Source organism: Pyricularia pennisetigena, chromosome 6 (assembly GCF_004337985.1).
Source record: "Pyricularia pennisetigena strain Br36 chromosome 6, whole genome shotgun sequence".
Classification (NCBI taxonomy): domain Eukaryota; kingdom Fungi; phylum Ascomycota; class Sordariomycetes; order Magnaporthales; family Pyriculariaceae; genus Pyricularia; species Pyricularia pennisetigena.
In genome coordinates, this window is record NC_043744.1 from 921811 (window position 1) to 943988 (window position 22178).

The following is a 22178-nucleotide window of genomic DNA, read 5'->3' on the forward strand; positions in this document are numbered from 1 at the left end:
CATTCCTACTCCTTATTGTACAATAATTTGGCCTATTTCCCATCGTACTCTACGGAGTTCCTCCTGGGTATCAGCGCGCTACTAATTTCATACAAGCACCCGGAACGGATTGGACTGAACGTCCAAGGACCTGAGTCCCTTGACCTTGAACATCAACCCGTCTCTCCGTCTCGTCCCGACAGGGCGATCAAATCATCCCACCGTTGTATCTGTCATATACAAGCGTCTCTCGCCTCGGGACAGCAATGGGCTTTTTCCGTGCCTTGTACATTGAACGCCTCGCAAGGAAAGACTTGCGTAGACTTTGGCGAAGTTTTCTGGGTCAAAGTCAGCAACGACACTTTTGTCTTTTATCCAAAAAGAATTCATGGCAGAATACATACGACGGCTTGGATCTCGGACCCCCAGACGTCCCGTACAGCTCGGCGCAGACCTCGCAGTCCAGATTATCTCTATACGGAGCCAGCCTGTCCTCCTCGGGCAGGTTGAGCGGCGTCTCCATCCACCCGGGCATGCCCTTGCCCATAGTGAGCAGGGCCTCAAGGCTGCTGTGGGCCATGCGCCGGTGCCACAGGCGCATCCAGCTCAGCACCGCCTCGTCAAACGGCGGCGGCGGCAGCGGCGGCGGCGGCGGCGGCCTCGTCCGCGCCATGTCGACCGGCTGCAGCGTGATGTCGGGCAGCGCCTCCGGGTCCGGCTGGCGGGGCCGCTGCTGGCGCCGCGAGCTAGTGCCGGCCTGGGCGATGCGGCCGCCCCAGACCTTGAGCCAGCTTAGAACCAGCCGGAACGCTGTCCTGAAGGGGTTTTGTTCTGGAAAAAAGGCCATTTCTTTGGGGGGGAGTAGATGGGGTCGCTGCGGTTTCTTTGTGCGGGTAAGGATGGGATTCTCCTTGGGGGGAGGAGTGATTGGGCTATTTTACGGACATTAAATTAAGTTCAGCGGCTTTCCCATCGCTGTTCCGTATGCTCGGTTGTCTGTTGTTTTTCGGGCCTCCCCTGGATCGGATTTGCTTGTCTCGGGTTGCCACGAGGTAGGGCATATAGAGCCTAGATCCTGCCATCGTCCCAAGTTCTTGGGAGCTTGTCATGGCTTCTAGGCCTGCCGAATGCGCGTCGATTCACGGTCATGAGATTTCCAAGGTTTGGCGCTAGAAACTTTGCAGAATTCAATCCAGACCGATTCCTTGTGTTTTCGTTCCATTCCTTGGTCGACGGTTGAGCCCGTGGACCAGGATGGACTCGAACTTGTATCAGCCAACACCGGAACAGCAGGGACACATGCAATTTGTCCATCGTATGGTGCTCGTTTATCAACCCGTGGGTTGCAGATGGATCAGATGGAACTTGGTAAGGCTTACGAAGGGAAAGAAGTTGAATGATAGGTGTCTAGACACTTTCCAGCCGGATATTTGAGGATGGCCGGGATCGGAGTGGATTTTGAGGCGGTCATAAAAGGGTGCACAGGATTATAAAAAAGATAGTACGTGGCCGTCCGATTCTCATTGTGAGTATTATCAATCTCATAAGACGAGGCCCAAAAGTGCTGGGTCTTGAGTTGTACTAGTCGGGGCGTGTAGCTACTCAGTGAGACAACTATGTATACTCAGACTACACTGTACAGTGTACTTGCTCAGAGACGACAGCCTTTCCTTGTTTGAGTTGATCCGAGCATACGGGAGCTGAAACTATTGCGTACGTACCTCACTGATATACTACATTCGAAACCATAACGTGGAAATCGGCTTTTTATTGAGGCAGAGCTATCAAAGGATGAACTAGTTGACAAGGGATTGTCTAAAAACACTGGCCTGTGTGGAGGAATAGGAGTGCTGAGCGTGTTAGTACGTACATCATCTCTCCGAAATCGACACAACAGAGAAACAAAGCAAAAAAGAAACATACGGACGTATACAAAAATAAACATCACAACTTAGCACCACCACCACCACCACCACCGGGATTGTTATTTACCACCCCAGGCTATACCTCGGCTATTGTATGCTAGTACCATAGCAGATACGCGCTGCTAACCATTTACTTGAGCAAAACTTATTTATGGTCATTTACCCCAGACCGAGCTCGGTATCGCCAAAGATGATACTGATTCAGCCTAGGCGTAAACTCGGGACAAGCAGTGAAACGTAATAATTTAAGCATACAGTATATTTGCGCCCTTACTGGGACAACCAAACAATCTGGTTGAAATTGGGAGCAAGTCAGGCAAGTCGGGATATGCTACAAGTCATGGTCACGTGATACCATTGAGAACACACTCGGAATCCCACACCCATATTTCGTTTCACCATAACACCCAAAAAAGACATCTATTGCCCAAAGAACTAGCTCAGCAAGCTTCCTCCGATGCATTTTAGCAAACCAATCACTCACCAGACAAAAGTTAAGCAGGATGCCTCGTCTACTGCCAAAATTATAATGAGCTGATTCGGCCCAGGCTCGAACTGAGGACCTACAGTGGAACATTGTACAGTAAGTTGTACAGTTGTTAGACTGTTGTGATAACCAACTACACCACCGAACCGCTTTAGTTGTTGTTGAATTAACCCGCGGAAGATTGTGCCTAAGGAGGGAGACGGCGCGATTGCGGGATTTTTGGACGGATTTGTGGGTTACGGAGGTTGGATAGCTTGATATTGGGAATAGTGGGCCTGTGGGTCTGCAAGAAGCTTGTCCCTAGCTCCCACAGCAAGAACTTTGGCGTCTAGCCTAGCCGAGTCGCACGAGGCGGGATGGAGTTGGACCGTCGCTACATAGTACAATATTGTAGAGTCAAGTTGAAAAGGTGAAAGAAAGATTTTTTCAGCTGTGTAAGAACTGACAGGCTGGTGTTAAGCGGTAGTGTTCAACACGTTGGTGTACTGTATAACATGCCTTGGTATCCTGCATACAAGGTACGGTCCACCCGCCAGCCTGCGTCGGGAAATGGAGTGCCACACAACAACAAACATCCGACATATATTATACGTACCACCGTCCGGAGGTCCGCCCTACATCGTCCCAAAAAAGTTTTTTGGTATACATTTAGCGGTCCAAACAAGTCGAAGGGGTTGGATTGTGGATAGAAGACCAGGGGCTGCTTAGTCTGTACGGTGCGTAAACTCTAATTTGAACGACATATCTCGTATGTCCCTGCAGTATCTCAGCTAGAGAATGGCCTTTAGCTTCCAAACGTATGTGATTTTCATCAAGTTTGAGAAGGTTTCTCTCCAAAAAAAAAAAAAAAAATCACATTAATCAAATGAACGACCGGATGGTGGTGGAGTACGCAATCGGTGCGCCATCGCACATAGATCTCGCACGGCTGCTGGATCAACGCACTAATTTCAGTAGTGCCCCTCGACCCGCCTTGCCACATGTAAATACGCACCAGACCAAATCAAACACCGGTTATGTTATCCACAAACACCATCGATACCACTTTCAGTCCGTGGAAGAAGATGGTCTGGCTACAGTGCTGCATAAACAAATAACAGAAACAGTTAAGGATCGGCCCACAAGATGAAAATCAAGCAAAAACCCGCTTTCCAGCTTCTTACACCCCGAATAACTTCAGACATGAAAGAGACAAAAATATGATCCGGCCGAACCGGATAAGCTGGAGACACCAAGAATCGAACTCGGGACCTCTTCCAAGATTGCTAATCCCGGCTTATTAAAGCTAGGACTGCTAAGGAAGCATTATACCACTAAACCATATCCCCGAAGCTTGTGGGCTTGTTGAACGTCGTGTGCTTTGGTGTAATTATGTTGGAACTTGGTCTAGATCTTACAAACGTACGTTACAAAGTATGGCACAAGTATAGATTTGTGACCCAGGAATGTATATAGACAGCTGCGATACCATCACATGTATAGTTGATGTCAAAGTTGTATGGTTAGCTGTGCACCGATGCGTTTGGTAGAAAATTCTGCTGCCCTGCATTTAGGTAAATATGCCAGAACGTATCTGATGTTTCTAGTTTCTCAAACATATCATATAATATCCCGAATTCTTGTACTCAAGATCATAAAAGCCCTTTTATGTAGTTCAACATGGACTACAGTATAGCACCCTTCTTTTTCGTATAATGCATCATGCGACCAACATGAGCTCTTGAATATCTTACACTTAACAAGTGCAATGCCTATATTAATATTGGACATCCACTTCTTGACCAGTAGGAGCAAAATAGTAGCATAGTCCCCAGCAGCACAGGTAATTGCCAATTAAATTAAGTGTATTCGTTCTTCTACGGTAACCTATCGCCGGCATACGCATTTTCGCCTCCAACGGTCACGATGAACAAAGACGGAGAGCCTGCGTTGACCTTGCCCGACTGATCCGCGCCTCCATCCGGCTGCACATCATCATAGGCAAATGCATACCCCTTGCCGTCCAAATTAACCTCGTGCACGATGCGTGCATAGTGGTTTGCCGGATCCCGCTTGTAAAAAGTGCACGGGTCAGACGGGTGGTGCTCGGCGTCCATGACCGCCGCCCGCGCAAACGCAGCAGCCAGCCTCGGGATGATGGCGTTGCGCTTGGGCGACGGCCCCGTCGTAAAAGGCCCGCTGTTGCAGCCTAGAATGTCTGCCGTCGTGGGTTTCTTGAACTTTTCACCCCCAATATCCAACTCGTCCGACTCGGAAACCGCCCCCGGCAGGACGCCGGGCGCCGCCTGAGTGTTGATCTTCATCTGGCAGTCGCTATTGCAGTGGTACTTTTTCCACGCCTCCTCCACTAGCGGCTCAAAATAGCCGTCAAAATTTGCGCGCACCGCATTTCCGTGCATCGGGCTCAGGGCACGCAGGGGCCGGCCCTTGGTAGACACGATGAGCTTGTCCCACGGCTTCCCGTCCCTTTCTTTTTGGGCGCGGAGGCCCTCGCAGACCTTTTCTAGCCCGTCGCTCGGCATCCCTGACACGTGCTGCACGCCGTTGCCGTCTTGCAGGGTGAGGGCGATAGGTAGACGTGGCACAAAGTCGACGTAGCTGATGTTGGCAAACAGCTGGTCGTTGTTGAGGGTAAACTCGGCAAATGAAAAGTCGACGTTGCGATTGGGGTCGCTAGGGTTCAGAACCGAGGGCTCGACAAGCGCGGGCCCAGGCGGGTTCAAGAGGAAGGTGAGCTTGCCCTCCCTGCTGAACCAGATGCGGCCGCCGGCCATCTGGGGAATTTTTACCGTCACCGTGTTCCCCGGCGGGCCGAGAGGGATGGCGCAATCCTCCATGAGCGGGCTGAGGATCTTGCGCGGCTCCTCTGGGTAGTAGAGGTCCTGGCCGTTGGCCTTGAGGAGAACGCGGGCATTGTTCTTTTGCAACGCCAGCCCGGTAATGTAGGCATAGACCTCGCTTGAGGAAGTCTGGTTCTGAAGTTGAATTTCTAGTGAGGAAGGCATATTGAGTGTATTTGAAGCTGACAGGTCAAGATCAAATGCGGACAGCTCAGATGAAATCCCCAAGAATACAATTTGGAGGCCAATACCAACAACTTGTGATATCAAAAGCGTCAGGTGATGGTGTATAAATGATGACGCTGCCAGCAAAGCATGTAGTTACGATCCATTAGAAATTGGACAGAAAAGAAACATGAGCGTGATCCCACAAAGCTGTCGCAAACCTGTTCAAAATGATATGCCGCTGCCACGGCGCATGCTTTCGAATGCCATGTCAAGGTGCGTCATTCGATCCACAATAGCTAAGCTTGGTATGACAAAGTTCCTTCCAAAGATTCACGACTGCTCTGTGGGAAGTAAGAGCGCGCAGAAAAGCTGAGCACCTCAAAATGCACCAAGCAAGAGCAAAGGGATGCCATTCCGCAAGAGAAAGAAAATATCAATTGAGGCTTTCAATTGGGAAATCAGGCTACAAAGAAAAAGGCTAGGGGCTATCGTTGCGTTCATCTTGGTAGACAAGCATCGTGTGGCGGTAAGGTTCAATCAGGTGGACAAGATGCATACACCTGTAATAAGCAACAATGCGAACCAGGAAATCAGGCTTGAAGAGAACCAACGAGCAGACAAAGGAAAGACAGAAAACCCAGCGAGCAAGCAAACAGTTGAAATTGAAATTGAAATTGAAATTCGATAGATCAGAAAGCAAACGCGACAGCGCCAGGTACGCCCCAAAAAAGCCACAGGTTGCAGCCAATGATGCGCATCCTCTTGGTGGGGTCATAAATTTTGGTGGGGTATCTATGCCCGCACGCAAACTGCAGTTTGCAGTTTGCTCTAGCAAATGTCGGTGCGTCATGCCCGTTGAAACACGGCGGTGGACGCCGATCGATTTTGCACCTTTTCCCGGCGCCTGAACTCAAACGAGAGAAGACAGACATACATTAAAGACATCTACACGACACAGCACGTGTGTTGTATGCCAAGCCGACCGTGACCGACTGGAAAAGCTCATCCAGAGACTCTGAATGCGAACAGCTATCCACTTGGTCAACTCCTCACCGAACAGTATGCGACACTGACCGCCATCTGTCAAGACGCGATCAACCCCACACCACCGAATTGTACGCTCCCCAGACTTCAATTGACGACTCAACGGTCGTCTACCTCCACCGACCGGGCGAGGGTGCTCGCCCGAAAGCACAGCTGCAAGCCCAGTCCACAAAAGACCCGGATAGCGGGCTGCATATTTGAATTGCAAAGCCAGGCCGCCGACGTGTACTTCGGACGTGCCCTGGGCATAAACCCCCCTCAAAATGACCTCGATTCTGACGCCGCGGCAGGCAGAAGAACTGTAAGTAGCGTCAATAGAATCATCTGCGCCGTTCTCGGTGTGGTACAGCGACGCAGCAATCCAACAGCAGACATGCAGGAATAGCCAAGTACTGAAAAGCCGCCATGGACTAGGCACAAAGCAATAATAGCATATCTTTCGGCAAACAACCTGTCAAACTCGGCTGCGGCTCTGAGAACAGAGCTTGGATTAGCTGAAGATGTTTTTGATGCCGCCACAGCAAAGAAATATGAGGGGTTGATCGAGAAGAAATGGACCAGCGTGGTCCGCCTGCAAAAAAAGGCACGCCTTTCCATCTCCTGAGCTGGCCTCTCACCTGGCTAACCTCTTCCTCAGATAATGGATCTCGAATCGAGAAATAACGCCCTCCAGAGCGAGCTGGATAATGCGACCCCTCTATCTCTAGCCAAGCGCAACACCGATCCTACGGCATGGCTTCCCGCACCACGGCCACGATACTCTCTCGAGTCGCACCAAAACACTATAAATTGCATCGCATTCCACCCAGTATACTCCTCCATCGCCTCGGGCTCCGACGACTGCACAATAAAGATTTGGGATTGGGAATTGGGCGAGCTGGAGAGGACCATCAAGAGTCACACGAGACCTGTTCTTGACGTTGACTTTGGCGGTCCCAGGGGAGGCATCTTGCTGGCATCTTGCAGTTCAGATCTCACAATCAAACTGTGGGACCCCTCAGACGACTACAAAAACATTCGCACACTTCCGGGTCACGACCATAGTGTCAGCGCGATCCGGTTCATGCCGAGTGGTGCTTCCGGAGCGGCCATGTCTGGCAACTTACTAGTCAGCGCAAGTCGCGACATGACACTGAAAATCTGGGACGTCTCGACGGGCTTCTGTCTAAAGACGATCAGGGGCCACACTGCCTGGATTCGTGATGTGTACCCATCCCTCGACGGTCGCTATCTGCTCTCGACAGGAGACGACTCTACAGTCAGGTTATGGGATCTTTCGGTTAGCAACCCAGAAAACCGGCTGACAATGATTGGCCACGATCATTACATCGAGTGCTGCGCACTAGCACCTCCAAGCTCGTACCCGTTCCTCTCGCGACTCGCAGGCTTAAAAAAGCCGCCAGCTGCCAGCAGCACCGCCGAGTTCATGGCATCGGGATCACGCGACAAGACCATAAAGCTCTGGGACGCGCGCGGGACCTTGCTCAAAACGCTGATTGGCCATGACAATTGGGTACGCGCTCTCGTCTTCCACCCCGGCGGCCGTTATCTCTTGTCCGTGTCGGACGATAAGACATTAAGGTGCTGGGATCTTGAGCAGGAGGGCAAGTGCGTCAAGACCATCGGAGATGTCCACGAACGATTTGTGACCTGCTTGAGGTGGGCCCCGGGCGTCGTTATGGATGCGCCTCCGGAGGCCGATGGACAGTCGAACGGAACTCCACGGAAGAAGACCGAAGCAGCCCCTGCCGTTCGTATTCGGTGTGTTATTGCGACGGGCAGTGTCGACATGAAGCTGCGCATATTTGCAAACTGAACAGTTCTGCTCATAACATGGAATTGCAACACTTGAACCAAAAGACAGCATGGAACAAGCCAGCAAAAGAAAATCGGGTACAGGCGGGTGCGCCCCAATGCCTCGACTGAGGGACGTGGGATGTATGCAGCCCAGAGTAGAGCCTTGTACGTCTTCTAAAGCTTTCTTGCATACTACCTAGTGCGCCTATAGATTACTAGATGGCTGATGGGCCGGTCCTTATCAAGACGCTTCATGATTATATGACAGAATCAGATAGATACCCGGTATTTAATCATGAGCTTCCGAGACTGGGCTACTATGACGTCGCGATGTCAACTGTTGCAGTGCTATCTTACGTCACGTCCTGCCCTCCATTGGCTGTGAGAAAGTCAAAATCTACACCGAACTGTGCTTGGTTGACGGAGCGTAGGTATAGACCACGATATCCTCGGATCGGAACCTTTCTGCCTTGTGATTGATCCTGCTTGGTCTTTGCTGCAGCTCTTGAGCGGATCCTTTCCTGTATCTCCTCGCCACTAATGTCGACCTGCAGGAGCCTGTTTTCTACATCGCACAGAATCATATCGCCATTCTGCACAATACCAAACACACTATCTGGCAGTGCCGACTCGGGCGAGATGTGAAGCACCACGCTTCCTCCCGCAGTCCCACTCATCCGTCCATCGCTCAGCCGCAGCATGTCCGACACTCCTTGGGCAGCCAATTTTCGTGGGATGGGGATCAAGCCGGCCTCTGGCATGCCTGGATTCCCAACCGGACCGATCCCCTGCAGCACGAGGACGCTGTCGGCAGTCACATCAAGTCCCGGATCGTCGATTCGGGCTGCCATGTCGGCGCTGTTGGCAAACACGACCGCAGGGCCGCGGTGTCGCAGCAGCCGACGGTCTTTGGAAGCCGAGGCCTTGATCACGGCGCCCCCGGGCGCAATGTTACCTCGCAGGATCGCCAGGGATGACGCGGGATATAAGGGGTCTGACAGTGGTCGGATGATCTGCCTCATGAATGGGAACTCGCGGGGTATGGGCTCGGCGTCAAGAACCTCGCCCAGAGTGCGGCCGTCAATGGTCGAGGCGCCGAGGTGTAGCAGCGGCCGGAGCGTGTGGAGCAATGCCAGCATCCCGCCGGCATTGTGAAAATCGGTCAGGTAGTTTTCTCCGCTTGGCTTCAGGTCGACCAGGAGCGGGGTCTGGCGGCCAATGTCGTCAAACGTCTGGAGTGTGATTAGCCCCTGGATCTGGGGATGGCGGTTGGCGATGGCGAGCAAGTGCACCACTGCGTTGGTGGACCCGCCGATGGCTTGCAGGACGGTGATGGCATTGTGGAACGACTCAACCGTCAGCAACGCCTGCGGTGTCCTGTTGGCGGCGGCAACGGCGACTGCATTCCGGCCCGTCTCCTCGGCTATGCGCATACGGGCCGACGATACTGCCGGGGCGCTAGCTCCCTTCAGGGGCATAAGTCCCAAGGCGGCTGTGACGCAGGCCATGGTGCTCGCGGTTCCCATGACGCCGCACGTCCCTCCCGTCGGGGCGAGCTCTTCGCTGATGGCGGCGATCTCCTCGATATCCATCGCCCCGGCCCTAAAGGCGGCCCAGCTGCTGCGACAATCCGTGCACGCGCCGACTCGCACCCCTCTATGGCTGCCCGGCATCATGGGCCCTGTGACGAGCGGCAGCACGGGCTTGTCGGCCGATATGGCGCCCATGAGCTGCGCAGGGACGGTCTTGTCGCAACCGCCGACGGCGACGCAGGCGTCGAGCGGCTGGGAGCGGATCATCTCCTCGGTGTCGATGCTCATCAGGTTCCGGAGGAACATGCTCGTCGGGCTGGCGAAGCTCTCGTGGACGCTAATGGTCGGAAACTCGACCGCCAGCCCGCCGGCCAGGTGTACACCCCTCTTTACGGCCTCGATCAGCTGAGGCACGTTGGCATGGCACGGGTTGAGACCCGAGTGCGTGTTGGTGATGCCGACGATGGGCCGCGACAGCGCGTCGTCGCTGTACCCGAGGGCTTTTATGAAGACCTTGCGGAGGAACAGGGCAAAATGCGGATCGCCGTAGCCTGGGAGCCCGCGGCGGAGACCGTGGGCTGACGGCAGTGCCGCGAGGGGGCGGGAGAGGTCGTAGTCGGCTAGTAGGGCTGGGTGCGAGAGGTGGGAAACTGGCCCTGGTGGTGGTTTCGGGTCATAGGATTGTTCGTCTGTCATTTTGCTGACAGGACCGTGTATGATAACCTCGTTGGTGATTTAGATGAGCGATCCCTAGATTCGATTGTTTGGTGTTTTCCGTCACTTGCACGCAAATGTCATATGGGGTAGGTCCAAGACCCATTTGGCATTGCATCATGGTGCGGAGTAATGACAAGCGCTGGCTACTTGACCGGGGTCACTCCAACTCGGGCCCTTTTCCCGAAGCTTGGCGGTGTTTAATCCGATCAGCCCTAAAGGTTGTGAACTCAGGGTTCGCCCATGAAAGCTTTTGCGTAAATGGGGAACCTGATTTGTGAGGACATGGGCACAGCTCCTAACGGGGTTTTACCATTAGCGTCCATGGCAGAATTGAGTGATGCATGTAAACACGATACAAGGCGGGCTGTTGAGAGAAGCAGTCGGAAGTCAGCAAGAGCCAGAGAGAGGCACATGCTTGTTTGAAACCTTTTGCTTTTTTTTTTTTTTTTCTGTTGTCTTCTTGCTAAAGACACTTACTTGGGCAGCGTTATTGTGGCTTTTACTCGCATTACAAGATGTAGGCGGTAGGCGTGTCTGAATCAACACAAGATGGTATCAGGCAAACAGCCAACTTCACATGACACCTGACGAAAAATATACTTTCGGAACGCAGAATAAAGCATCAATGGCCAACTTACATGCCGATATTTAAAGGACCTGCAAAAATCCATATTTATTATGCTAAGAAACCTACGAGAATCCTCTCCACAAGATTGGTCACTGTCGGTATAAGTAATATGATTCATCACGCACAATGCACAACAAACCTTACTCTCACCACCTCTGTGCATGCTTTTCTTCTCTGTCCCCTTTGCACTCGAAAAAGACCGGCCCCGGGCGAAGGCCGGATGACCACTTCTGCAAGCGCTGGCACTAGCTGAGCACGAGGCGGGTGCGCCGCTACGGACGGCCTGCTTGAGTACCGCATGCCTAACGAACTCGGCCGCTTACACGCCGGCAAGGTGATGTGTCAATACTGTAAACAAAGAATTGACGAATAGCGTATATCGATACGTATAATAGCAAACACAAGCTGATTACAAAAAAAAAAAAAAAAAAAAAAAAAAACATTGTTTGGATTCGGCGGGAGGGCGCTCCCCTTTATCCGCTACCAACACGCTCAGCCCCAACCAATGGCCCCCTAATCCTCATCCTCCTCAAGCGGCTCCTGAATCTCAAAGTCCTCCAACGCCCCGCTGTAGAACGACTTCCACTCATGGAACTTGCCGGCGGTGACCATGTTGGAGTACTCGTTCGTCCAGTCCTCCAGATCGGGAAAGACAGACGGCTCAAAGACGAGCCGCCGCCCAAAGACCTGCACGATCCCGAGGTAAGGGTGCTGCCGCGGGAACCGGCCCTCGGATAGCCGCACAGTCAGCCTCCTGGGCCGGAACGCGCGCTCTACCAGCCCCTTGATCTCCGGGGGCTGGTGGGGCCCCGTCTTGAGCAGGGTGAGCTCCATCTCGAACCTGCGGGTTCTGGTGACTGCCGTCTTGGTCTTGTGGTCAAGGGTAGACGCCGCGGTGTCTGCGGTGTTGCTCCGAGACGGCTCGTCTTCCATCGTCGCCGGCCCGATCTGCTTCCAGGAAAAGTTGGCGCGGAGGGCGTTGTGCATGTCTACCGTCAGGTCCAGCCACCCGGTCCGGTTGGGGCTGAAGAAGGCGATGCCCCATTCGGCCGGGTTGTGAACCCAGTTCTTGTCGCACAGGGCCTCCTGGAGGACAGTGTCCATGGTTGTTATGCTTGTTGTCTGTATCGTGTGGTTGTTCTTTTTTTTCTTTTTCTTTTTCCTCCCCCATGGGCGGGTATGTAGTAAGAAGTAAATAGGCAGTAGATGTCTCGACAGCTAAGAGTGATATTGGATCGCAGCCCAAAGACAAAAGTTGGCGAGGACTGGTAGTTCTAATGTAGTAAACCGAGTGAAACACACAAGGCACAGCCCTATCAAGTAATTACGTCACATCCGAGCTGAAGACGTGGCTCGATTTGGCCAGCTGTATAAGTGGATTACACATCGACTTATACACACCATCCCTTAGTCTGCGGCTTTGTGGGTGTCGCGGCTGATTAATGTTTTCCCCGACGTACCCGGCCCTATCAAAGTCCACTACATACGAACTGAGTCAAAGAAGCAACATGAAGGTGGCCACCCTCTTCTCCTCCAGTACGCTAATAAAACAGGTTATCAAGATTTCACACTCAGCGTTTTAGTAAAGAAAAAAAATAAAGATGTAGTAACTGTCAAAGGCTGTGTTCGTGAATAGCCTCAGCATGGAGGAGAGCCAGGGCCTTGAGTCCCGGATCGCGGCCGAGGGGCTCGAGGTCCTGATGTCCATATAAAGTTGCCGTGAAGAATCAGATGTTTTGTGCTGGATTGTCCTCATCATCATCATCGTCTTCTTCAGCATCGTCATCTACATCAAACTCTTCCACTACAAGCCTCAACAGCAAACCTCCCAAGTCCCAACACTCTAGAACACCCCTGTCCAGCTCTCCACCTTCACCTCTTTCACACCCTCCACCTCCACGGCAACTCGCTCACCATGTTCACCGGTTTCTTGGTCAAAACCTGGGTTTTCATTGCCACCATCAGCCTGGTTCAGGCTGCCCAGGTCATCGTTGGATATCGGACCTGTAGCGAAGTAAGTTCCTGTCGACCCCAACTCCACCGAACCCGCCAGCCAGCCCATCAGGCGGGTCGAGCCAAAGTGTACCGTGTCTCTTGTAGCTAACCACAAGAATTCCCCCCGCTCAACAGCTAGAGGCAAGGCCGTACATGAACGGGCCCGCTCTCCTCACCAGGCACCCTGCCTTTGACAGTTCCGACATGTGGCAGCTTGGAAAGGGTATCTACACCAGCCCCAGAATGGGAGAATACGTGCCCGTGAACGGGGTGCAATGGCAAGTATTCCATACTCCCCCCTTTTTGTTTTTCCCGATACCATCAACGTATTGATAGATGGTCCGTTCTAACAAGCAAACGCAACAACAGGATCCTGGTCATCACGGCCGAACAGGCCGAGTTCAATCAGGTCCCCAAGGTCTGGATCCCGGAGCGGATGGACTTCAAGGGCGAGGCTACAATCTCAAACTTTGTCGAGGGGGCGGGCTGCATGAACGAGTGCACGCTGCGCTTCGCGCCCATGAGGCCCGCGAGCACCAACCTGCAGATGCTGATTCCGAGCGCCATGCTCAACGACAAGAAGCCTCTCATCGCGTTCTACGCCCAGGCCTTCCAGGTCAACGACCCCAACGTGCCCAACGAGGTTCTCGACTACAACTCCTGGTCCAACTTTATGAACACCCCCAACGTGCAGAAGCGCTCCATCCTCGAGAGGAGGACCTCGTGCCCGGCCGCCTGCCGCGCCAAGAAGGCCGCTGCGGGTTCGGCCAGGCCCCCTTCGCCGGCTGGTTCCAGGCCTTCTTCGCCCGCTGGCGCTAGGCCTCCCTCCTCTGCTGGCTCCAAGCCTCCCTCTTCTGCTGGCTCCAGGGCCCCTTCGCCGGCTGGCGCTAGGCCTCCCTCTTCAGTTGGCTCCAAGCCTCCCTCTTCTGCTGGTTCCAGTCCTTCTTCGCCCGCTGGCACCAAGCCTCCCTCCTTGGCCGGCCCCAAGCGCCCCTCTTCTGCTGGTCCCAAGGCCCCTTCACCGGCTGGCCTCAAGGTCCCCTCTTCTACTGGTTCCAGGACTCCGGCCTCTGCCGGGTCCAAGCCTGCTGGCTCCTCGCGGGGAACTACCAGGTCCTAAATACTGGAAGCATGTTTGAAAGGTCCGACCTCAAAGAGTGGAACGGGAAGCTGCGGCGTTTGGTGGAACACGGAGATTCGGCGGACGGGTCAGAAAGATCTGTGGTAGATTTGGTTTGGAAAAAGGACAGCATGGAGTTTGGCGAATGTTTTGTTTGAATTATCAGATTGGTTTTGCTTTGTTTGATCATTAGATTGGTTGTGTTTTGTTTGAATTATTAGATTGATTGAGTGCGAGAGAAAATGAGAATCAAGGCGCGTATTCTGTTTGTGCCGTCTTGCAATCCAAGTACTCCAGTTGGATATGAAATGGCCCTGCACTTTATATAGGATGAATGATTTGCAATTAGATCAAAATGGGACTCGCTTTCGTTGCTTACAATTACATTGATAGTCATAGAACATTCAAAGTCCCCTCACATTCAGGTCCGTCTCGAGTCTCGACACAATACGGGAAGACCACAACCGCCAAATCAAAAATCGAAAACGTCGGGAAATACATTGAAAATACGTATTACACAGTCTTCTTTATCCCTAGACTAACTCCCGAGTGAGTCAGCCGAGAGGTCCCTAACAATCCAAAATAGGCACATTCTGGGCCCTGGCTGTCCTTCTTGGCTATGCAGCCCCCAACCTTTACCGAACCCAATGACTCCCAAGTTCATTCAAGTTTCAACTCATCAGGTCTATCGATTTTATCACAGTTCAATCTCTGCATACCACCCCAAGCTCTTGATCCTCACTCGGCTAAGATGTCCTGTAAAATGTCTTGCCGGGTGGGTCTGATTGGCCAAGGCGGAAATCAAACAGGTGAAGCCTCTCTTTCTTCTTTCCGTATCGGTATTGCCGCTGCGAATGCCAGTCAAATGTCCACCAGATACATTCAACTACTGTAATATGGCATTTCTTCGTGCCAAACTTGAACCATATTCTGTATGGAAAGTTCTTCAAGCAGATCGCTTACTTTTGACATATTTAACAGCTGCGCCGCTCAGCTCCAAAAACTCTCTTTGACAAAGCCTCGGCTTTTGCAAAGAGGTATTATGTAGCAGAAGCCGACAGTGGAGCTTTGCAGATTCTACGCGCGAGCCAAAGTGAAGCGAAGGTGCCTCTTGAGTGAGGTACCGAATATGCAGTACAGTACAGCAATTGTTCCTATCCCTTGCGCTATTCTCCATCCAACAACGGGATTTGATGCCTGAGAGTCCGATTCATTCAGGTATGCGTTCAGACGAACCTTCCCCTGGCTGTGTGCATACCTTATGACCCACACGTCGACAACCTTTAGGGCGCCATGGGTTACACTATCTATAATATGGACCGTGCCTTTGGGCCCAACTGGAACAGTCTCCGCTTTTAAGAAGAAGAAAAAAGGAACAAAACCCGTAAGTTGAACACCAGAACCCTGGTCCTGATTCCGATCCTGAACTGATATGAGCTGCACAGGTACGACGGAGCTATGACCATCAAGCTCGGCAGCGGCGTGATTGCTAGGCTCGAGCATGACCAGCTCATTGTGCCGCACCAGTCAGTCGACCACAAGACGGGCGACATGATCATCACCCGTATCGAGCCGCCCGAGCCGCTCGTCGACTCGATGCAGGACTTCAACCGCGAACGATATGGCACAGCTGGGCATGCACTTTATCGGTGGGGCCCTCTTCCTTCTAATTGGCCTGGGCGCATCATTGGCTGGATCTTTTTGCAGCGGAGAGTGCGGGAAAAGAAAGCCGCCGCCGCCGCCGCCGCCGCCGCCGCAGCCGCAGCTTTTCAGGCGCAGGGGACCGAAAAAAAAAAAAAGAATTATGCAATGTAACAGCCGTACGGTGATCCAACGGTTGGTTCAGGTATCGACGCAGGGACCCGTGATACCGCCACAAAAATCAGAACTCATAGATACGTCGTCCATACCGCTCTATGAGGCGCCAGCTGGACAAGGAGGACCCTATCAAGGGAGACGTTATGAGTTATCAGGATGGTTGTGTTTGTAGCTCTTTTTATTTTCTCTTGCACTCTGGCTTGATTGCTAAACTAAGCCCCGAAAGCTGCTTAATCTATTGTTTTGCGCTCACTTATACTCCTCTTTTAACAATACCAGCTCAGTCAAACCACATTAGATGTATAGTTGAAACTTGAAAATACGACTAACTATATATCCAGACTAAGCCACCTATGGCTTCTGGTCTACTCTTGTGCCCCAGGCGCATCGGAGCGAGGTGGCCATTGGCACCGAAGAACACATGCCAGGAGGGCGAGGTACTTATTTCTGGAAATGCATTGTCAAACGTTTGACCCTTGAATTTTTTTTTTCTTTCTTTCTTTTCTCAGCATACCAGGGATATGTATCATGACTGGGTTGATATTGTCTTGCATCCAACGAACCCGCGCTTTCTCCCCCACCGAGAAAATACCTGCACTCTGGCCTGTTTACCAAAGGCATTCCTAGTAGAACGTTCCGTTCGTCGATTAAGTGCATAATTATAGGGGTTGCGTTCCCCTGCGACGAGGGCTGACGCCTGACGTATATGATAAATCGTTTATACGGTTCTGTGTAGGAAATCCTATTTTCGAACCAATCCCCACAAACCTTGATCAAAATTGGCAAAATTTATAGGATTCTCCCTGTTATTTTTGAGAGAAACTTTTTATGTTCTGGTAAAAATACGCTGCATTCCCGTAGAGCGAAGAAAATATAGACTTGAAATTGCATATTAGCAAAGCAAATCGTTTAACAGAAACAGGATTAACAGCATCCAAGGCTCCATTGCGATCTGCAGTCTCAAGAATAGGCAAATCTGGGGGGTGATTGACCATTTGACCCTAAACAGCTGCTATAAGTTATGATTTTCATTAACAAAGTACAGCGCCGCTCGTCCCAGCCGTAGATCCCGCCGTCGTTGTTCGACTCGTGACATAAACAATCCAACCGGGGCAAAATATACAATTCTCTATCTGACCCTAAACATTTGGGGCAAAAGAAAATGGCCATTTAAGCTGCTTTCCATGTGTCCTGCTAATATGCGTGGAGAAGAACCGTCCAGGAGCCGTAAGTTATCCGCAAAAAAGACGCAAGGCCATTTTTCCTTTATATATTTCCAATCGGCCTTTCTAGGTTCTCCTTTTCTTCCTGAGGACCACCGTTTGTACGACGTCGTATGTCCGCATCTTCCCCTTCCAGCTCTGGCCTGTTGTTACTCTGTTTGCCTTCGTCCCGGGTCCGTTTGCAGCCAGTCTTGCTTGCTTTGGGCATCTCTGGGACAATCAACATTGCCGGTCGCATTGCGTCGCTTGAGGCAGGACGGCGGCACGCACAGCCAAGTTCCCAATCGCGCTGTTGTACGCCTACGCGAGTGTATGGAAATCATTTGACCTCTTCACCAATCGCACCAGCCTGCTGGCCGAGGTGGTGTTCCGCGCCGGCTGGTCCTGCTATGAGGCCATAACGCCGCAAGGCGTCCAGGAGAACCTACGTGGGATTCGCTTCAACGATGACGGGTACAATAGGCTAGCGCCGATTCTGGGCGACCTGGAACTTTGGCTGTGCGTCGTATGTAACTGTAGCACGGCGTAGAAGAAGAGGGTTTTTTAGTTTTGTTAGCAGAGCGGATGCCGGATGCGCCCATGAGGTGTGATTATTTTTGTGCTTTCTCAAAATAAAACAGCCTCCACTACCAAAATATCTTGTACAGACATCTCCATGGTCATAAAAAAAAAAAAAAAAAAAAAAAAAAAAACCGATGACGGTTGTTTGGCTACGTTTAGTCTAGTGCGACGCCTAAAAGCGTGCGCAAGGTCGACGACTGCTGTGACTCGGTCGGAACGGAATACTTTTTTCCTAGTGTTTTTTTTTTTTCTTTTTTCTTTTTCTAGGCAGTGGTTGGTTGTCGGCTTTTTGCGCAGCCTGACCGTTTGGTAGTAGGCGCCATCTGGGATGCTGCACCGGTGCTGTTGATCGCCATAAGACCATCGTCGTTATTGTTTGGCTGCTTGCGATGCAGCCAATCCAAAATTCGACATGGCGAAGCTTTGGTTAAGCCCAAGCTCCTCTGAAACCCTTGAACTGCAAAGTGTTGGGCAGTATGCACCTGGACAGTACAGCATGGCGTAAGCTTGGCTCCCCCTGAAACATTTATTGGCTCAGCTGCAGAGGAGTTTGCAAAATTCTGGCCGTGATTTGACGAGCCACATCGATTGTGCTTTAGTCCATACCAGATTGTCGGGTATCATCCCCGGAGACCATTTTTTGTTCTTCCGAGTACTGTACGGTATTAAGCTTCTTGGTTCCTGGTTTTGTTTTAATTAATCCTGACTTTTGCGCAGCAAATGCATTTTGAATGCTTTGACTGTAGGTGGGCCGACACCAGGACCAGGGGGTTGGGGGCTGTGCCTATTGTTGGAGCCACTCACTCCTTCCTTTTCACACAGGCGCTCGGAGTCTTGGAAGCTGGCAAGGCTACTGGCTAGATAGATATGCAGGTAAGGCAGGCACAGTACAGGACAGTTCGTACTCCTCATAACGAAGTCATAGACAAACATGCAATGGACCCTTGCCTGCCCTTAAACACCCCTGCCCGTTTCGGTCTAAGCAGCCCCACACCCGTTTTATTTACTGCCCTACCCCCCAGCTCCGGCCAATGGTATAACGATAAACTTCTTTCCTGGACTTTTCCATGATGCTGCAACCAGGGCTGAACTAGCCCACAACAGGCAAACGCGGAGGATCCGAACGGCTGATGACCCCTGCTTCGACGGGAGGGAGGAAGGGATCCCTCAGCTGGTCGATGGATCCCCTCAATTATCACGTCAATGCTGTTTGATTTGATTCTCCAACTCATCGCCAGATCTTTGCTGTTCCTTACTGTCGACTAACTACGGTATACTTGCCTGGACATTTTCTTGCAGTTCATGTGGAATCATGTGGGAAGCAAAGCGCATTTCCACAATAATTTAGTAAACAACAATCACTCCGCCTCCTTCCTTCTTTTTAATTTTCTTCATCCATCATTTCCCACATTGCGCTTCGCTCCCGGTCTCCCTTCCTTTTTTCGACCCTTTTGTTTCTTTCTTCTTTCACCCCTTTCCACGTGATTTCAATACTCTCATTTATCCCGTCTGTCATTCCATAGACCCCCGTTCATTATTCACTCTGTAGCTACTTGTGCTTGCATTAGCCCCTGTGGCTATCTGCATCGAGCCTTTGTCTCACTACGGCAATCAATTAAACAAAGCAAATCGATCGTTAAACTAGTCTAAACGTATTATCCCCCACTTCGATTTTGATGGAGAATCCGCGGGCCTCCGGGCCCGACCGGGCCCCGATGCTCGACGGCATCGAGTCCAACCACAAGTCCATCATGGAGGCGTTTGTGGCGCGCAAGATCGACGCAGTTGCGGCCGGCGGTGATTGGGACGGCAAGCGCAGAAGCAGCATGTCGCCGCCGCCGCCTTCTGTCGTCTGGCGCCGTCGCCACCGGTCCTCCGAGTCCGACGCCAGCAGTATAGCGTCCTCGGCCTTGTCCATAGCGCCGCCGTCCATCTTGAGCATCAGCCCGCCGCCGACCGCGACCCTCAGTCCGACTTTTACCATCTCGTCGCACGAGCAGCATGGCTGGGCAACGCCAAAGATGCGCGCCCGCGGCATGTCCATCGCCTCGCTTGAGGTCCCCACCACGCCCACCTCTATCGGAGAGTCCGCAAAGCACCAGTCTATCATGTCCAAGCACCAATCCATCATGAAGCCGCTGCCGCCACTGCCACCCCAGCAGCAACCGTCGGGCTTTGGCGAGATCACCATCCCCCACAGGCCGAAGCGGAGGAAGCACCGTCAGTCGTGGGACTCGGGCTACCGCTCGCAGATGAGTGGGCCGCACACGCGGGGCAACTCGGTCGACGAGGGCACTGCCGCCTGGCCCTCGATTCACCGACAGCAGCAGTTACTAAGGGACAGGGAGGCCATGCCACCGCCCGCCCCGCCTTCAGAACAGCAGCAGGAGCAGCAACCGCAACGGCAGAGCGCGCCGTCCGTCAACCCAGATGCCCTGAACATCCTCGAGTCATCTGCTCCGGCACCTTCGAGCCCGGTTTCGTCATCAGATTCAGAGGATGAGGACGAAGGGATCGACCTGGACGAGGCCTCGTCCGATACCACCACGCCAGCCGAGGACGCCGCTGGCCGGGTCCTCAACTACGCGCTGGACGTGGCCCTTGGTCTTGGAACACACGAGATCGACGACGATCCGACCTGCCGCACCGTCGTCCACAACTTCTTCAGCGACCTCCAGTGGGCAGTCAAGAAGTCGCAGCAGCAGCAGCAGAACGACTCAGACCAGCCCTCGAGGACGGTTTCCAGCGCGTCCAACGGGAGCAGGGGGAGTCGGCGGTCCACGGGTAGGAGCAAGCGCAAGTCGCGCGAGGGCACTGACGGGGACGGTGGGGAAGACGGCACCGAGGAGGGAGGCGGCGGTGGCGGTTCCAAGCAGCGGGAGCCCGGGCCGGCCAAGCGGGCCAAGTTGGAATCGCCGGTCCGGATGAGCTGTCCATTTAGGAAGAAGAACCCGCTGCGGTTCAACGTCCGGGACCATCGACTGTGTGCGCTAACTGTGTTTACCGACACTGCCGAGCTGCGGTATGCCGCCTATCGTCCTAAATTCTGTAAATGACGTTGAGTAACTTGACTGACTTTCGTCTGCAAATTCCAGCCGCCACATCCAGGACTGCCACAAACGCCCCAACAACCTACCCCAGCACCGCTGCCCACGGTGCCAGACGCAGTTCTCGACCGCCACAAATCTCCGCGAGCACCTCTTGTTCCGTGACAACGTGCTCTGCGATATTGTTGACGCCACCACCGCAGCCGATGCCGAAGCCGTTTACACTAGTGGTGGTGGCGGCGACCGGAATAGCACGGGCAGCAGCCTCAGCAGCAACTACCAAATGCGCGTCGACCCCGAGGACGGTATTGACCCTGCGACGGCAGAAAAGCTACGGTCCAAAAAGGGCCGGGTGTCGGACTCGATCGAGGTGCAGTGGCTCAAGATCTGGGAGCTGTTGTTCCCGGATACCGAGGTGCAGCCGTACGACTATGTGGCCGTCATTGAGCACCACGAGCTGCATGCAAAGTACCGCGAAAGTCTGCCGGTCCTGCGCGGGTCGCTGTCCGCCATCGGGCTGGGCGACAGGGGCCTCGAGACGCTCGACCACATCCTGACCAACCACTTGATCGATCTGTTTGAGCAGTGCAATGAGGAGGGGAGGAGGAAAGACTACCGGAATAGGTACAGACAGTCGGCTAGGAGTTCAACGACTGCTCCAGCACCTCAACCACAACCACAACAACAGCAGCAACAGCAACAGCAGCAACAGCCAACCACACAGCTGCGCAAGCAGTCCTCCCTCCGACAACGTTTGGCCACCGCCCAGCGTGACTCTGGCTTCGTCGACGACGAGAGCTACATGGAAGGTGGCATCACGCCGGCGTTGACCTCAGACGACGGCTCAAGCCCCGGCTACGTCTTTGTCAAGCCGGGTGAAATCACCCAGTCGTCCGTGTCCCCACCGCAGCACTTCTCGGGCTACTCTCCCGGCATAGACGATATGATGCTGCCCGGCGCCACCCCCGCGGCCGTCACCATGGCGGGCGCAGCGATGACGGACGGCAGCATGATGACTGCCGGATCATTTGCCGCAGATCCGTGCTTCTCGGACTACTTCATCCCTCAGGGCCACGAGAGTGGAGACCTGGGCCTGCAGTACGGCAGCCTGGGCGACTACCAGCCGTTTGGGCAGGGGCTGGGCGTTTATGGTGGTGCGTCCGGCGCTGAGATGCCCTGGATGACGCCCATGGTCATCGGGGCCAACGAGGCAGATCTTGGTGCCGGCCAGCAGGACAACACGAGCGCGTGGGTTTACGGACAGCCTTCGTGATTTTTTTTTCCTTTGTTTTTTTTT

General features: G+C 53.0%; 9 protein-coding genes across 9 annotated transcripts; 5 read left to right on the forward strand and 4 right to left on the reverse strand.

Annotated features, from left to right (window-relative positions):
• Positions 1–187: 187 nt before the first annotated feature.
• PpBr36_04139 (uncharacterized protein) lies at positions 188–826 on the reverse strand (the record flags this gene model as incomplete). The annotated part of the gene is made up of 2 exons (XM_029891303.1): positions 188–302; positions 384–826. The coding sequence occupies 2 exons, from the start codon at positions 824–826 to the stop codon at positions 188–190; spliced, it is 558 nt and encodes a 185-aa protein (XP_029749714.1).
• A 3421-nt stretch (positions 827–4247) lies between these two features.
• PpBr36_04140 (uncharacterized protein) lies at positions 4248–5396 on the reverse strand (the record flags this gene model as incomplete). The annotated part of the gene is made up of 1 exon (XM_029891304.1): positions 4248–5396. One exon carries the CDS (start codon positions 5394–5396, stop codon positions 4248–4250), a length of 1149 nt encoding a protein of 382 aa, XP_029749916.1.
• A 693-nt stretch (positions 5397–6089) lies between these two features.
• Positions 6090–8259, forward strand: PpBr36_04141 (uncharacterized protein; the record flags this gene model as incomplete). The annotated part of the gene is made up of 4 exons (XM_029891305.1): positions 6090–6114; positions 6401–6744; positions 6829–7008; positions 7081–8259. Exon 4 carries the CDS (start codon positions 7084–7086, stop codon positions 8257–8259), a length of 1176 nt encoding a protein of 391 aa, XP_029749915.1. The 5' UTR covers positions 6090–6114; positions 6401–6744; positions 6829–7008; positions 7081–7083.
• A 334-nt stretch (positions 8260–8593) lies between these two features.
• PpBr36_04142 (uncharacterized protein) lies at positions 8594–10468 on the reverse strand (the record flags this gene model as incomplete). Its single annotated transcript, XM_029891306.1, has 1 exon — positions 8594–10468. The coding sequence occupies one exon, from the start codon at positions 10466–10468 to the stop codon at positions 8594–8596; it is 1875 nt and encodes a 624-aa protein (XP_029750375.1).
• A 1162-nt stretch (positions 10469–11630) lies between these two features.
• PpBr36_04143 (uncharacterized protein) lies at positions 11631–12221 on the reverse strand (the record flags this gene model as incomplete). The annotated part of the gene is made up of 1 exon (XM_029891307.1): positions 11631–12221. The coding sequence occupies one exon, from the start codon at positions 12219–12221 to the stop codon at positions 11631–11633; it is 591 nt and encodes a 196-aa protein (XP_029750374.1).
• An 811-nt stretch (positions 12222–13032) lies between these two features.
• PpBr36_04144 (uncharacterized protein) lies at positions 13033–14232 on the forward strand (the record flags this gene model as incomplete). The annotated part of the gene is made up of 3 exons (XM_029891308.1): positions 13033–13131; positions 13248–13394; positions 13507–14232. The coding sequence occupies 3 exons, from the start codon at positions 13033–13035 to the stop codon at positions 14230–14232; spliced, it is 972 nt and encodes a 323-aa protein (XP_029750373.1).
• Positions 14233–15690: 1458 nt separating this feature from the next.
• PpBr36_04145 (uncharacterized protein) lies at positions 15691–16523 on the forward strand (the record flags this gene model as incomplete). The annotated part of the gene is made up of 3 exons (XM_029891309.1): positions 15691–15945; positions 16128–16214; positions 16392–16523. The coding sequence occupies 3 exons, from the start codon at positions 15691–15693 to the stop codon at positions 16521–16523; spliced, it is 474 nt and encodes a 157-aa protein (XP_029750372.1).
• A 726-nt stretch (positions 16524–17249) lies between these two features.
• On the forward strand, positions 17250–17802 carry PpBr36_04146 (uncharacterized protein; the record flags this gene model as incomplete). Its single annotated transcript, XM_029891310.1, has 2 exons — positions 17250–17277; positions 17546–17802. 2 exons carry the CDS (start codon positions 17250–17252, stop codon positions 17800–17802), a joined length of 285 nt encoding a protein of 94 aa, XP_029749905.1.
• A 1708-nt stretch (positions 17803–19510) lies between these two features.
• Positions 19511–22154, forward strand: PpBr36_04147 (uncharacterized protein; the record flags this gene model as incomplete). The annotated part of the gene is made up of 2 exons (XM_029891311.1): positions 19511–20856; positions 20930–22154. The coding sequence occupies 2 exons, from the start codon at positions 19511–19513 to the stop codon at positions 22152–22154; spliced, it is 2571 nt and encodes an 856-aa protein (XP_029749587.1).
• Positions 22155–22178: the final 24 nt, after the last annotated feature.